The 14941-nt window shown below is 30.4% G+C and overlaps 1 protein-coding gene across 2 annotated transcripts; it reads right to left on the bottom strand.

Moving 5' to 3' along the window:
- Nucleotides 1-73: 73 nt before the first annotated feature.
- On the bottom strand, nucleotides 74-11906 carry LOC113790685 (homeobox protein cut-like). 2 transcript variants are annotated; one of them, XM_075821914.1, is made up of 7 exons: nucleotides 10779-11906; nucleotides 6404-6823; nucleotides 5616-6324; nucleotides 5007-5531; nucleotides 3025-4925; nucleotides 2033-2963; nucleotides 74-1972 (listed from the first exon to the last, which is right to left on the bottom strand). In XM_075821914.1, the coding sequence occupies exons 1-7, from the start codon at nucleotides 10890-10892 to the stop codon at nucleotides 1317-1319; spliced, it is 5256 nt and encodes a 1751-aa protein (XP_075678029.1). In that variant the 5' UTR covers nucleotides 10893-11906; the 3' UTR covers nucleotides 74-1316. The 2 variants fall into 2 exon arrangements, with proteins under 2 accessions (XP_075678029.1, XP_027196179.2); XM_027340378.2 differs by having other exon boundaries at nucleotides 74-2963; nucleotides 10779-11905.
- Nucleotides 11907-14941: the final 3035 nt, after the last annotated feature.

Genomic DNA, 14941 nt, shown 5'->3' with positions numbered 1-14941 from the left:
TTTTTTTTTTGAATTGTACCGCCAAACGAAGATTGCGAAAAACAAAAAATCAAAGAGAAAAACAAAATAAAAATCATGATGTAATATATTTATTGGCCATAATAATGAATGAATGAATGAATTAGATAAATACAAATTGATTAGAATTGTGACAAATTGAAATGGAAAACCAATGATTAATAATGAATGTTCATCGATCAAATCAATTATAATAATAGGTCATAAAATTAGATATTTCAAAAAAAAAAATTATTACACAATGATAAGAACGAGATATAGCGAGAGAAAGAGAAAAACGTACACACCGGGTATGAATTGAAATAATAATGACAGTCATATTTAGATCAAATCGAAAAATTTGAGAATGAGAATAAATCAAAGAATTGTATCTTTCTGTGTGTGTGTGTTTGTGTGATGTGAAAATGAATGGCATGAAAAAAAACAGATTCAAATTCAAAGAGATCTAAAAAAACAATTAAATTTAAAATGAGAACCAGGTTTTCATTGATGAGATAATAAGATGTGTGTGTGTATGTGAGTGATGAGGCAGAAGTAATGTCTATATTTCTTGATGGTAAGGACATTTAAAATGGTCAATGATTTGTTGCAGAATGGTGAGACGAATTGATGATGTACAATGATGATGATGATGATAAGTGTTCAGTTTTGTTCGGCATTATTGTCGGATGATAATGATGTTGATGGTCTGTACGTTATTCTCAATAAAATAAAAACGAAAAAAAAAATTCACAAATCACACAATATTTTTTGAACAAACAGAAAAAAAATGATGAGATATCGACAATCAAATGATTTTAATTATTAAATGATAGAATGCAATACAGAAAAAAAAATTTGCATTTTGCATACAAAGGTTGGGACCAAAAAAAAAAAATCAAAGTTTTGCTGAGATAACCAAAAAAGTGTGTGTAAAAAAATGAGAGTGTACAGAATCTAAAATCATTATTTAAAATAAATCAAAGCAATGTTTTTCGTTTTATTTTTGTTTTGTTTTTTTTGGTATGAAAATGTTGATGAAAAAAAGATGAAAATGTCAAATAAATAAAATTTGAATAAATAGAAAAAAATGAATGAATTGTGTGTATGAGTGAGTGTCTACTTTAGTATACAGAATTTTTATAATACTTAAATTGACTTATGGTCATCATTTATTATCAACAGAATAAAGCATTTGATAAAGTGCTTGTCACTATATATATAGAGATTGTGAACAAATTTATGAGGCAATAGGTTTGTGAAATATCGATATCGATACAAATTTTATTATTATTGATGATAATGATGATGATGATAGATTACTGAACACATTCTTGTTGTATAATATTTGATTTTGATATGGCCGTTGATGATGATTGTGATGATAATTGATTAGATGAATGGGAAGATTTATGTTTTTTAAAACTTGGGCTATCGTCATCTTCGTCGTCTTCATATTCTTCGTTATCAGTTTTTTGCAGATCTTCATCATCATCATCATCATCATCGATTTGTTGATCATCATTTGGTTTATCGACCATATAACCATCATCATCATCTTGATTGTCATAAGTAGCACCATTATTAAGATCTTGATTATTATTATTATTGTTTGATGAAAGTTGCTTGTCACCGGTTGTAAAATCATCATCATCGACAAATTCATCATCAATATAATCATCATCGGCAATCAATGTGGATGGATTTACCGGTGCGACCCATTGTTGTGGCTGTGCCGCTTTTCGTCGTGAACTTGAACTCATTACATTCTGTGGTTTTCGTCTACTACTACCTGAACGATGATGATGTTTGGATGTTGATCGTTGTTTCGATTGTTGTTGATTGTTTGCGGTAGAAATTGCATCGGTATTGCCGGCCAATGGGACATCATCGTTATCATCATCATCTCCTGTATCACGACAACCATCATCTGAATCATCATGCATCGAACTGCGACCAGTACTATCTAATTTATCTGGTGATTGATGAGAACGAAATTGATTCGGATTAACATGACCGTGATGACTAGACATACTTAGATCTAATGTTCCAAGATCTTCTTCTTCATGGAACGATGAACTTGATCCAGGCGATGAACAACTGTTTGTATTATTCGAATAGATTGACTGTGTCTGAAACATTGATGGTGAATATTTCATTCGATGATTTGATGGTGGTGAATTCTGCGATGAAGGGAATATGGCAGAAGAACCAAATTGATTGGAATTATCGTTTACATTGTTACCATGATTGCTATTGTTACTAAGATTGTTTGAACGTTGTTTTATATCGGACAACCTATGCGATAATAACTGACGAAATTTATTTTGATCGAAAAGTACGTTATCACGACCAATATTATAACCGGCCGCTGTAGCTGGATTACTTGAATCTTGATCGTTACTACTGCTGGCCGAACTATTTATCTGCTTTAGCCGCATACGATGATTATGAAACCAATTGGTTATTGTACGAATAGATAAATTCAATTCTTTGGCAAGAAATTCTGCAGTCGCTGAACTGGGATATGGATCCATCGAAAAGGCTACACGAAGTGCTTCTTTTTGCTCTTCAGTGAATAGAATTCGAGCTTTTTTCACAACTGGTTGTCCAGTGGTCAACGGAGAAAGACCGAATCCTGTGCCGGTAGCACCAGGCGAAGCCATCATATTTTTACTCAAAGAATTAAGCTGACCAAAATTGGGAAATTGATTTAATAATTGATTGTCGAATGGTTTAAAATTCGGAAGGCTTTCATCCAGGTGAGTACGGCGTCTTTTATTCGCTTCTCGTCGTTCATTTTTTAACGTTTGTAATTTATCAATATTATTCGTATCATTCAGCCATAATTGCATTCGAATGAATGGTTCACGACCTTTGATGCTTAACATATGCCATGGTTTCGGTTTGGACAATAATTCACTGACTGAACCTTGTGATAATCCAAGAACGACTTCACCAAAAATCTAGAGAAAATTTAGAAAAAATTGTAAAAATTTATATCATAAAAAATAAAAAACGTTTTACCTTTTGCCCGATGTTATGAGCCATTAAAGTTTCCTTGATTCGTGTTGTAATGTTTTGTGTATCTAAATCAGATGTTAATGCTGCTAATTCATAGACTGATGGCTGCATATAATTATTCGGTGGTTGATTCATTACAGGTCTTAACAGATTATTGCTCATGTTATAGGCTGCAGATAATCGAGATCGCATTGATAACGATGGTGATGATGTAACTGGTGTTGGTGATGGAACAGTCGTAATGGATGAAGCAAGATCCGGACTTGATGTATTTGATCGTATGCTATTATCTACACTGCTTGGACTCAATGATTGTTCATATTTTATAGGGAAATCTGGAGCATTTGAACCTTTGATTGAATTCGATGAATTTTTAGTTGTCGAAACAGTTGATGTTGGCAAAACATTCAATTGCGGCAATGATTGTGGTGAATCAGGTAATTGTGGTGTGGGTGGCGCAATGACGGCAGTTTGATTCATACCCGGTATTGCGGTAGGTGGAATTCCCGGTCCACTAACAAAATTGCCAGTTCTCATGAGTTTTTCTGGAGCAATTTTATATTGGCTAGCCACCAATTTATGTATGGCATTATCATCTTCCAAGAACATTTTCATTCGTATAAATGGTTCCCGTCCTTTTTGTGTCAACATATGCCATGGTTTCGGTCGAGCTAGTAAATCCGACACTGAACCTTGTGAAAGACCTAAAACACTTTCACCAAATAATCGTTGGCTAATTGAATATTGGCTCAATTGTTCTTTGACACGTTTAACAATATCTTCCGTGTTGAGATTATTATATTGATCAAATTGTTGTTGAGTTATCGGTGGTAATACGGCTTTGGCTGGCCGTGGAGGTTGACTGGGCAATGATGGTAATGATGATTGGGAGAGTAATGAATTTGTTATTGATTGAATCCGTTGCAATGGAGATGCAGCCAAATCGTCTGGCGAATCATTTGCATTGTTGAAAACAGCATTTGTTGATGCTGAATTGAGCGGACAAGGATGGCCAGTTGATGAACTATTGCCATTATGTGATGGTGATGCAGAATCTGTTTTCATTTGACTCAAAAGATTGTCGATTTTGATGCGTGGTGATTCCTGATGGGCACTAGATTCACGTTGCTGTTGTGGTGAATCGATTGGTGATAATTTACGAATTGGATTGTCGGAAAACTGATTGCCACTTGATTGTAATGTTGGATCCAGTGCTAATGGAAGGCCATTCAGATAATTTGCTCCGTTTAATATACCAGACGAGAAAAGACGTGCAATCATTTCTGGATTTGATTGTTGAACAATGAATGGGTTGAGCCGTGATAGTTCCTGATGTAATGCAATCACATTACGAATATCGTCATAATTTTGTGGATTACGTAATCCTTCTTCGATTTGTTGTCCAATCATAGCTTGGTACAGACGTATCAATTCAGACGCTTCTTCCGTATTATCGATTAATTTTGATGGTGTATGTCGAACCGGGGTATGATTATTGATTGAACGCTCATTGAGAATAGGATCATTGATATTTTTATAAAAATTGCTTATTGTTGCCATTGCTGTTGGATTCATTAATGATGATGGTGATTTACGATCACAAAGCGATTGCGTTTCTGATTTATTCTCATCACGATCACTACCATTATCGCTAATAGTATCATTGACCGTATTTTTTAGATCTTTTAGATCGGCCATAGATTTAGCTGTTGCGGCCATCGATGCAGCAATACTATCGCCATTGATGAATGATTGCGCTAAAAGTTCCTGACGATTTAATGGTGTTACGCCTTTCATTGATCGTTGAGCTTCGCTAAGAATCTGTGCAATACGTTCTTCAGCGCCACTTGTTTCGTCCTGTTTATTATAGCTATTCGAATCTTTTCCTAGATAAGAACCATATTCTTAATTTTAGAAAAAAATTGAAAATAAGACAATAATTTGAAAATTGTTGAACTTTTTCTTAGAAATTTTGAAATAAATACCTTTACGTGGTACCATCATTTTGAGCAGATTAATACAACGATCATCAGTTGACCATGCATGCATTTTTCGATATGAATCACGTCCTTTTTCTGTTAATTTATCCCATGGTTTTGGTTTGGATAAAAGTTCACTAACGGTACCTTGTGAAAGGCCAAGAACATATTTGGCAAATAATCGTTGTCCAATATTATGTACGGATAATAATTCTCGTACATAACGAGATATTTGCAACGTATTCAATGTTTCATTCATATATTTTTCTACATTACATCGTAATTGATGTTGTAATTTATCATAGAATATATTATGTGAATAATTATTTGGTATAAGGCCCAATTCGGTTACGGTAGTCGCTCCTAATGGGCTATGTGTCAATGGTTCGGCCCCATCCATTGAACATATCATTGCACTAGCTGTCGGTGTTGTTGATGCACTTTCAACATTTGATTTATCCAATTCTAATGTTTCGTTACCACCACCACCACTACTTCCAATATCACCATTTAATAATTGTGATGGTGAATCTTAAATGAATGAAAAAAAAAATAAAGAAAATGATTCCATAATTTTAAAAAAAATATTCAAAAGGGGAAAAAAATTCAACTTACCAACAGGGTTATTATTATTATTGCCATTATTATTATTATTATTATTATTATTATTAGAATGATTGCTACAATGACTTGATGATGAATGATTCGTTTTATTGTTATTATTATTATTACTATGATGATTATTATTGCTTGATGAAGAATTTGATGATGCAATAGCAGCGGCTGCCATTACTTTTGCATATGAATTGGCAATCTCTTCACCTAATAATGAACCAAATGATTCAACATTACCAAGACTTTGTAATGGTGGAAAATTAAATGGATTAAACATTGATGATGTGGTTGTTGGAGGAGATGTTTGATGTTGATTATGATGATGATGATGTTGATGATGAGAATTTCGTTGATTATGATTGTTATTTGAATTATTCAGATTTTTTATATCTGAATCTGTCGTGATAATTGTGGTTGGTGATAATGGTCTATCATTATCATCGATATCATTCTGATTATCATTATTATCAATATCATCATCGTCATCATCAGCAGTCGTAATTGAGGTGATTGGATCCAATGTAACCATTGGTCCAAAATGACTTAGTTCATTACGAACCATTGATAATTCACGTTTTATATCATCATAATCACTTTGTTGATCAAGTTTTTCATTGAGATCAATTATTTTTTTATCTTTCTGTGTTACCAGATCCTGTAGCTGCGTTATTTGACATTTTAATCGTTTGATTAGATCAGCTAAATTTGACTATATTAATGAAATAAAATTCAATAAAATGAAATTAAATTAAATGATCAAAAATGAATCCGATTAAAAAAAAACATACATCATTTTTATGATGATGATGATGATTATTTTGATGATGATCACTGGACATTTTGCCCGATTCTATTGGTGGTTTTGTTTGTTTTTGTTGTTGTTGTTGTTGTGATTGTTGTTGCGGTGTTGGTGGTGTTTGCACATCATGAGAATCTGGTGAATTCTTTAACGTGTTTGAAACCGTATTATCTCCGGCTACCATTTCTTCACCATCGGACGATGTAGCTGAAGATGATGATGATGATGATGTTGTTGTTTTATCCATCATATTTTCATCAACGTCAACGTCGTCTTCGTTAATAATTGATTTATTATTTGTCGTAATCAATTTCGAATTGAAAATATTTGATGATAATGATTGAAATTTATTTGTATTAATTAAATTTTTCAAATCTTTTTTCACTAATCGATGATTGCGTAAATTTGTCTAAAGAAAAATTTTCAAACAAACAAAAAAAATTGATTAGAATAATTTGTTCAACAAAAATTTTGAAATTTGAATAATTCCGATAATGTCAATCAATGTCAATAGAGGGCGCTATGGCATTGTTAAAAAATTTCCATTCAAAAAGAAAAAAAAATCAAAACCAAAACCAAAAAAGAAAAAGATGACAATGATAAATGATCATCGCTGATCATCATCAATAATGATCATAATAATGATAAAAAAATTGCATTCAAAACAAAAACAAAAAACAATCGATTCGAATCAAATCAAATCAAGGAACACAATAGTTTTCTCTCATCTTTCCACAATTTGGTTTCTCATACAAAATCAGATTTTTCTTCAAAAGAAAACAAAAAAAAAAATTGATTGAAAGATGAACAATGTAAACATGGAAATGACCATGGATGATTAACATCTATCCATCCATTCATCCACACACACACACACACAGACATCGAACATACTGAATCTTGAATCGGAAAAGAAAAATAAATGAATGAATCGAATCGAACAAGTTGATTACAAATTGAAAAAAGAAAAAAAAATGTCAGAACATTAACAAAATGGTTGGGGGTAATATGTTTGATTTGTTCAACAAAAACAAACACAAATGGTTATATAAATCAATAATCATTGATCAAATAATCATCATTATTTATTATATAATCAATCAATTAAAATTTGAAGTCAAAAAATCAAATTTTATCGACCGATATAAACTAGAAAACAAAAACAATGGCCATCCTATATAATCATCCTACACACACACACCAAATCAATGATGGAACATTGAATGAAAAAAATCTAAAAAAGAAGCAACTAGTTGATCACAAGCTGTGTGATTACATCTTAACGAAAATCAAAAAAAATGAAAATGATAGAAAGAAATCAATCTGAAATGATGATGATGATGATGAAATTCAGATTGAAACCCTTGTATATATTGATGATGATGATGATGTGTATTGTTTACATTGATTACGTTTTTTTTTGTTTTCCATGTCAAACACAAAATGATTATTATTATTGTGATGACCATTATTGATGTCTATGGACATTGGTCTGATTATTCATTTTTTTTTCTTCAGATCAGTGATGTCCAGTTATCGACCTCCTGCCTGCTTCATATTTTCATCTATTCTCAATTCTATCAATCTAGATTGTTTTTTTTTTTTGTATTTGGGATGGCTTTGACCTTCGGTTGTCAATGATGAATTTGAAATTTAAAAAAAAAAATAACGATGATGATTATGATAAAATAGAAATGGTATTGTACGAAAATAAGAAAATTTTGTATAGGAAAAATACAATTCAATTCAGAAAACTATTTTTTTTTATTTTTTTTTGAATGAAATTCAATAAATGAATGAATGAAAGGATGTTCAAAACCTTCAATCAATATCATCATCATCATTTCATATAAGAATAGGTCATTCTTTGTTGTTGCTGTTGACAACTTGACAATGTTTGTTTGTTTGTTTTTTGACAAAATAGATAAGATAAGATGATGATATAGAGACACAAACAATTATTTGGTTTTTTTTTCAATCAAATGTTTTTAAATGACGTTTTCGGGATAATTTTAATGATTAAATTTTGGTTTTTTAATTGAAGAAAAACGAGGAAAATGAGAAAAAAATTTTGAGAAAATTTTCAATTTGGAAAAAAAAATTGATAAAACAAAATCGAAAAATGATCGATCAAACATTGATCGAATGATGTTCATCGATTCAAAGATCTGAAAATAGAGAAATAGAAAACGAATTTTCGAATATTCGAAAACAATGATAAAATCGAATGAACAAAATTAATCAATTTTGTTTTTGGCGTTTGTTTTTTCCGCTTTTTTTCCGTTATTGACACATATTTCAAATATTTTATTTTCTTCCAGAAATTTACCTATTTACCAGAGAGACAGGTAAAGATAAGGTTTTTTATTCCAAAATAAAAAAGGTTCTGATAATTTTAACACATATATATTTCACATTCACATTTAAAATAAAATCAATAAATATAAATTTATTTCCTTTTTTTCCTTATAAATATTTCATTTGTGTGTGTGTGTGTAAATAGAAATTCTTTAAAAAGAATTCTGTTTTGATATTATGAAAATGTCAATAGATAGATAAATAAGATAGATCGAGAATAAAATCTACTTCCTCCGCATACATAAACAAAACAAAAAAAATCACTTTGATCCAACAAAAATTAAAAATCGTTACGTATACATTGTCTGTGTGTGTGTGTAATAATAATCAATTGATTGAAATTTAAAATTTAAGTAGAAAAAAAAACTACTGTAACGAATATGTGAGTGTGTGTGTGTGCGTGATATAGTTATTAGTTACCATCATGTTATCGTCATAGGTAGAAAAAAAAATTTACCAATATTTTTTTTTCGAAAACCGAAAATAAACTAAATTGATTGAAAAAGAAAATCGAATCTGAAACTACTGAATTTTGTTGTTGTTTTGTGTGGAGGAGTTGGACACAAACACAAACACAATTCTGATGCGATTCTCAAATAATCTTCTTTTTCTCTTTCTCTTTCAACCAGATTGCATGTAATTGTAATTTTTTTTTTTTTGATCATATAATAGATCCATCTCGATAAGAGAAAAAAAGAAATAAAAAAGATTTTCAATTTGATCAAGTTTTATAATCAACTTAAATTTGCAATATTGTTTTTTTTTTTTTTTTTTTGCTTTTCTTTCGTCAACAATGATAATCATCGATCAATATATTATAATGGAAAAAACAAAAAAAAAAATATTTTCATTCTATTCGACACGCAAAGTGAATTCAATAGAAAACAAATAGAAACGATAACAATAACAAAAAGATGGACAATAACAGCAATATAATGGTAATTCAATTGATCAGAATCATTTTGGATCCGTAAAGAATAACGAAATAAAGACCACCAAAAAATAGAGATTAATTATGACAAAGTTTCTCACACATATTACATTCCTCAAATAATCGATATCGAGAATATTAAATATCGATACCAGAAAATGAAAATGTTTACATTAGTGATTCATCAAAACGAATAGAAAATCACACAGGTAATAAGAAAATGTTTGAGTGAAAAACGAGTCAAACAAAAAAACTTTCCATCAATACATCACACATTATTTAGACTCAGACAGCATCATCGAAAAAAAAATCCAATAAAAAATGTCTGTAGCAATCAAAATATTGATGAATCGATCATCATCATCAAAGAAGGTGGTAAAGAAAATAAGGTGTGTGTGAGTGCGTGGTAAGTGATAGGTTTATGTTGTCTTTGATCACTTTATGTTTTCTATTTTTTTTTATGATTGGGTGAATAAACAAAATGCTGATGTTGATAATGATGATGATAATAAACCATCAATATTTATTTTCAACCAATTTTTTTTATTATTTATATAGAGTCAAAATAAAAGACAATATACGATGTATATTTGTTATAAGTGCATTTGATTGATTTGAATGAAAAATATCATAGTCGATTACAGAAGAAACTGATCATCATCATCATCCATAATTGGCCGCATCGATCGATAGAAAAAAAAAGTTAGCCATATTGTGTGTGTGTGTGACAACATTGAAGAAAATCAAACACAATCGTGTACAATATTGCATTACACAATTGAAAACATTGAAAAAACAAAATGAAGAAAATTTACATTTTGTGGGCAGCAAGAAAACGACCAAGAGAGAGAAAGAGAGAAATGAATTTATTCATATTCATTAATAATTATAATTATCGATTTTTTTTGTTGTTGTTTTCCACTTTCCATAAAGAAAATGGACAATTAAATCATCAATCAGGCGAGAAAAATGATTGAATTGGCCAAATATACGAACCAAACAAATCAAACGAATAAAAAGAATTTTTCTTAAACAAAAAATGTTATGTGGATGTGTTAATGAAAAAAATACATACAGAATCAACAGTGGTGGTAGCATCAATTGTTGTTGTTGTTGTTGATAATAATTTTGTTTTAATTGTTGAATTCTTATTATTATGATTATTGTTGTTGTATGAATCGAGAATCATTATGAAAAATTTTTTGTATGGAAATTTTGTTGTTTTGTTTTTTTTTTTGTTTGTTGTTGTTGATATCAAAATTTATTCATCGATCACGTTGATCATTTTTTTTTATGAAAAAAAAGGATAGCTATGATGCAACAAAATGATGATCTTTTTGTATGTGTGGTTTTCAAAAAATCAATTAATTGATTACAGAAAGGTGATGTAATAACGAGAAAATTTTTCAAAACGAAAAAAAAAGATCACAGAAAACTATTAGATAGATATTGATTTTATAGCACAGGGATGATGATCAAAAAAATTGATTACATGTCATTCAGATCAATCAATCAATCAATCAAGAAAATTGTAAGTAATATTGTGGGTGGCGGTGGTGGTGGTGGTGGATAATGATGGGGAAATGAAATTTTTAAAACTAAAAAAAAAAAAATCACATGATTGATGAATTTTGAAAAAAACATTGACCACCATCAGAAAATTGATGAAAATTGAATGATAAAAATTTGAATAAAATTGAAATTAAATTAAAATCAAATGACACAAACATTCACATCATTCACATCATTCACCATTCACACACACAAGGTGTGTGAAGAAAGAAAAAAATTGAAAGATTTTAAAATGTATCCGGTATTTCTATGTGTTTGTTTTTTTTTCATTAGCGAAAAAAAAATTATTTCAAAATCATCATCATTGGAAAAACACACACAAAAACACATTGATTGAATGAATTTATTTCGGCTACTTTGTAGCATTGATTGAGATCCGTGGATCAGTAAGTAAATTCGGGTTTTCTTTTCGGGGGCAACAAAGAGTTGAATTTAGTTGATTAGATTGAACACTGCGAATATGAATCGATTGAAAGAAAAAAAAATGAACAATGTTGAAACCAGATGAATGAATGAATGAATGAAAAAAACCCCGATGTTCGAAAACGAATGAATTGAAAACCAAAAAAAATTGAACGAATTTTCGATAAAGAGATCCAATCTGTCCGAATGGCAGAAATGAACTGAATCGAATATTACCGAATACAACAAAAAAAACACTTAACGATGGCTGGCGGTCTTTGCCAAAATGGTATACATACATATTCTTCTCTTTCTCACACATACACACATATATTGATGATTTGAAACCGATCACTTCTCTCTCTTTCACTGATCTCCTCATTTTTTTTTGGCTCTCTTTCATTCCATTCATTTATTTGATCGTTTCTTTCTCTCTCTCTCTCATTCATTCATTCATTCATTCGATTTGTGGGTTGTCACACAATTTAAACGTCATATATTGAAAGGCGGGAAAAGGCAAACAAACAGAAGAAACAAAAAAAAAACAAAAAAAAAAAGAATTAAAAAGGTAAAAAAAGCGGCTGCTTTTCAATGCGCAGTTCAATTCAATTTTCGATAATGTTTCAAAAAATGTTGTTATGGATGATGATGATGATGGTATATTGGCTTCTGTAGGCGGCCGCCAATCGACAAAAAAAACAGAACCGATGATGATCGGTTTGCTCTCCCTCTATGCGTTTGTTTGTTTGTTTGATTATTATTCTAATAATGTGTTCCGATCATCATCATCATCATCATCATTATATCATCATCCTCCTCATCACCAGCATCAAAGAGGAGATGGCGCAATTGATTTTTTTTTTTTGAATAAAACACAATTGTGAATGAGAATTTTTTTGATCCAATTCGTCATTTTTTCAATTCATTCATTGCTACGCACGTCTCGATCATCATCACCAATGTCATCCTCCTCTCTATCAACCTCTCACATCGAAAAACAATGATGATGATGATGATGATGAGAGAAAAATTCAATAAATTCTTTATTTTTTTATGAATAAATTGATTCAATATCGTTAGATGGCGTTGGTCATTAGTTTTTTATTTGGTTCGAAATTCTTTAAAACATTCGATTCTTTTATTTTTTCGAAAAAATTGATTTTTTTTTTCATTGAAAATTTCATTGACATCCAGCCGTTTGTAAGAATTTTGTAAGTTGAAAACATAATCAAAAGTTCATCAATTTTGATTTTTTTTTGTTGTTGTGTGTTTAATGATAATCATCATCATCATTAGTATCCTGGTATAATTGTGTCCATCAAATCATGTGTCTGCGTATGTGTTATACCACTACGACCATTTTTTTCTTCTGATCGATTCGATCATTTTTTTGTTTCTTCTTCGAAAGACAGGTTTGCCCAAAGATCATCATCGCCATCAATACCATCATCATCATCATCATCATCATTTAGATTATCATCAGATAAATCCAGTTCGACAAAAAAAAACTTTAAAATATATCCATTATTTCTCTTCATGTGGTGTTCAATACTTGAATTTTATTTCGAACACATTTTTTTTAGCCCTTTGAATATCTTTATGACTTTTTTTTTCTCTTTGATCGGTGTTATTTTTCAGTCTGCTTACCACACATATGGATTGAAAATTGAATTTAGTAAAATTGTAATGGACAATTTTTTATTTTCAACCCGAAAAAAATATGTGTGGGATCAACACCAAAATCGATGGTTGATGAAAATGAACGAACCTATTTCGAAAAGGGCATGATACATCTCAACATCACACACACACACACAGAGATCATTGATTGATTTTATTTTTTTTCTTTTGCTTTTTTTAAACAACATTGACGACAATGACAATGAAAAATGTGTTAAGTGAATGAAAAAAATCAAAGGAAACATTTTTCTGAATAATAGAAAATCTGAGACAATTGAGAAAAAAAAATAGAAGCTGATTTGACCAGAAACAGAAAAAAAAACAACAACAATAAGAGAGAAAAAAATCAAGTTTCTGGATCAAAAACCAATTGTTCCATCAAACAGAAGCAGCAGGTCCTCCACTGAAAAATGATTGTACATGAAAGGTGCAAATCAACATTGCTTTCTGGTCAATAATGTTGAATTGAAGAAAACGATATGAACATCAACATTAACAACAACAAGTAGCATCGACTTTTGAAGTATTTTTGGTCAATTAATCAATGCCGATTTTTACACACACAAAAAAAAGATCTTGTTATTTTTGTTGTTGTTGTTGTTGTTTTTGACACTGGTATTATATATACCGGTGTTGATAAAAAGAGAGAGAGAAAGAGGAAACATTTATTATAGCTGATCATTGTCCACGATTATTGTCATCAATGGACAATTGTCATCAATATGAACATTTTTGGGATTGTCTTTTATTTTTCCTTTCCAAATTCATTGTCATTTGAATATAAATAATGTTCAATGATTGAGTGATTCATTGTCATTGACAAATGAGTGGGAGGATCTGATTGTTGTTGTTGTTGTTGTTTTTGGTTGTTTCTGGTTTATTTTTCCCATTTTTTTCGGTTTTGTTCATTGTCAATCAGGAAAAACCAAAGCAAAAAAAAAGAACACACCAATTGTCGGTCCATTTTGTGATAACAGCCTCTCTGTATACAGACTCTATTCTTGGTGACAAGGTGTCATTACACAATCGAACATCACCAGAAGTAAATCTGGTCAACCAATACATCATTCTATTCACGATTTTTGGGCTAAAATTCGGTGTGTGTGTGTGTATGTTTGTATGTGTGCCCACCACCACTCGAGTCAATCAAAATCAATCATTCACATCATGTGAATCCTCCTAAATACAAAAACAACAGAAACAAAAAACTTTGTTCCAATTGTTCTATGTCGTTAAAGTGAACTGAAGAAGTGTAAAAACCAAAACCAGAAACCAGCTGCTGCTACTGTTATGTTATTATCCAAAACTGAAATGAAGAAACCAGAGAAAATGAAATACCGCTATTTAACTGTTTTTTTTTGTTGTTGTTGTTCCAATTGTTTGAGTAATGTAATTTTACAAATCAAACTTCAAAAAAAAAAAACATTTGTAAAGGTCATCGTCTAAAAAAAGAATTGATGATAAAATGTCTTTAAACTGAATGGATGATAAATAGTATCCATCCGCATCTAAATTCACATGACAAAACAACAAAATCCTATGGAACAAAATTGATCCAAATTCAGAAAACGTCTAGCCAATTAC

Source organism: Dermatophagoides pteronyssinus, unplaced genomic scaffold (genome assembly GCF_027571235.1).
Source record: "Dermatophagoides pteronyssinus isolate colony J.1.1.1.1 unplaced genomic scaffold, Derpt_VIB-CSIC_2022.12 sq0013, whole genome shotgun sequence".
Lineage (NCBI taxonomy): Eukaryota > Metazoa > Arthropoda > Arachnida > Sarcoptiformes > Pyroglyphidae > Dermatophagoides > Dermatophagoides pteronyssinus.
Note: the sequence above shows the minus strand (reverse complement) of the source record. Positions and strands in the feature narration are given on the sequence as shown.

Bases quoted from the DNA above. Each gene is read 5' to 3' on its own strand.
- LOC113790685 (XM_027340378.2), bottom strand. From the start codon at position 10,892: ATGATTCTCGATTCATACAACAACAATAATCATAATAATAAGAATTCA. The intron at 6,325-6,403 runs GTATGTTTTTTT...TCATTAATATAG, and splicing joins ATCATCATCATAAAAATGAT to TCAAATTTAGCTGATCTAAT. The intron at 5,532-5,615 runs GTAAGTTGAATT...CATTCATTTAAG, and splicing joins TAATAATAATAACCCTGTTG to ATTCACCATCACAATTATTA.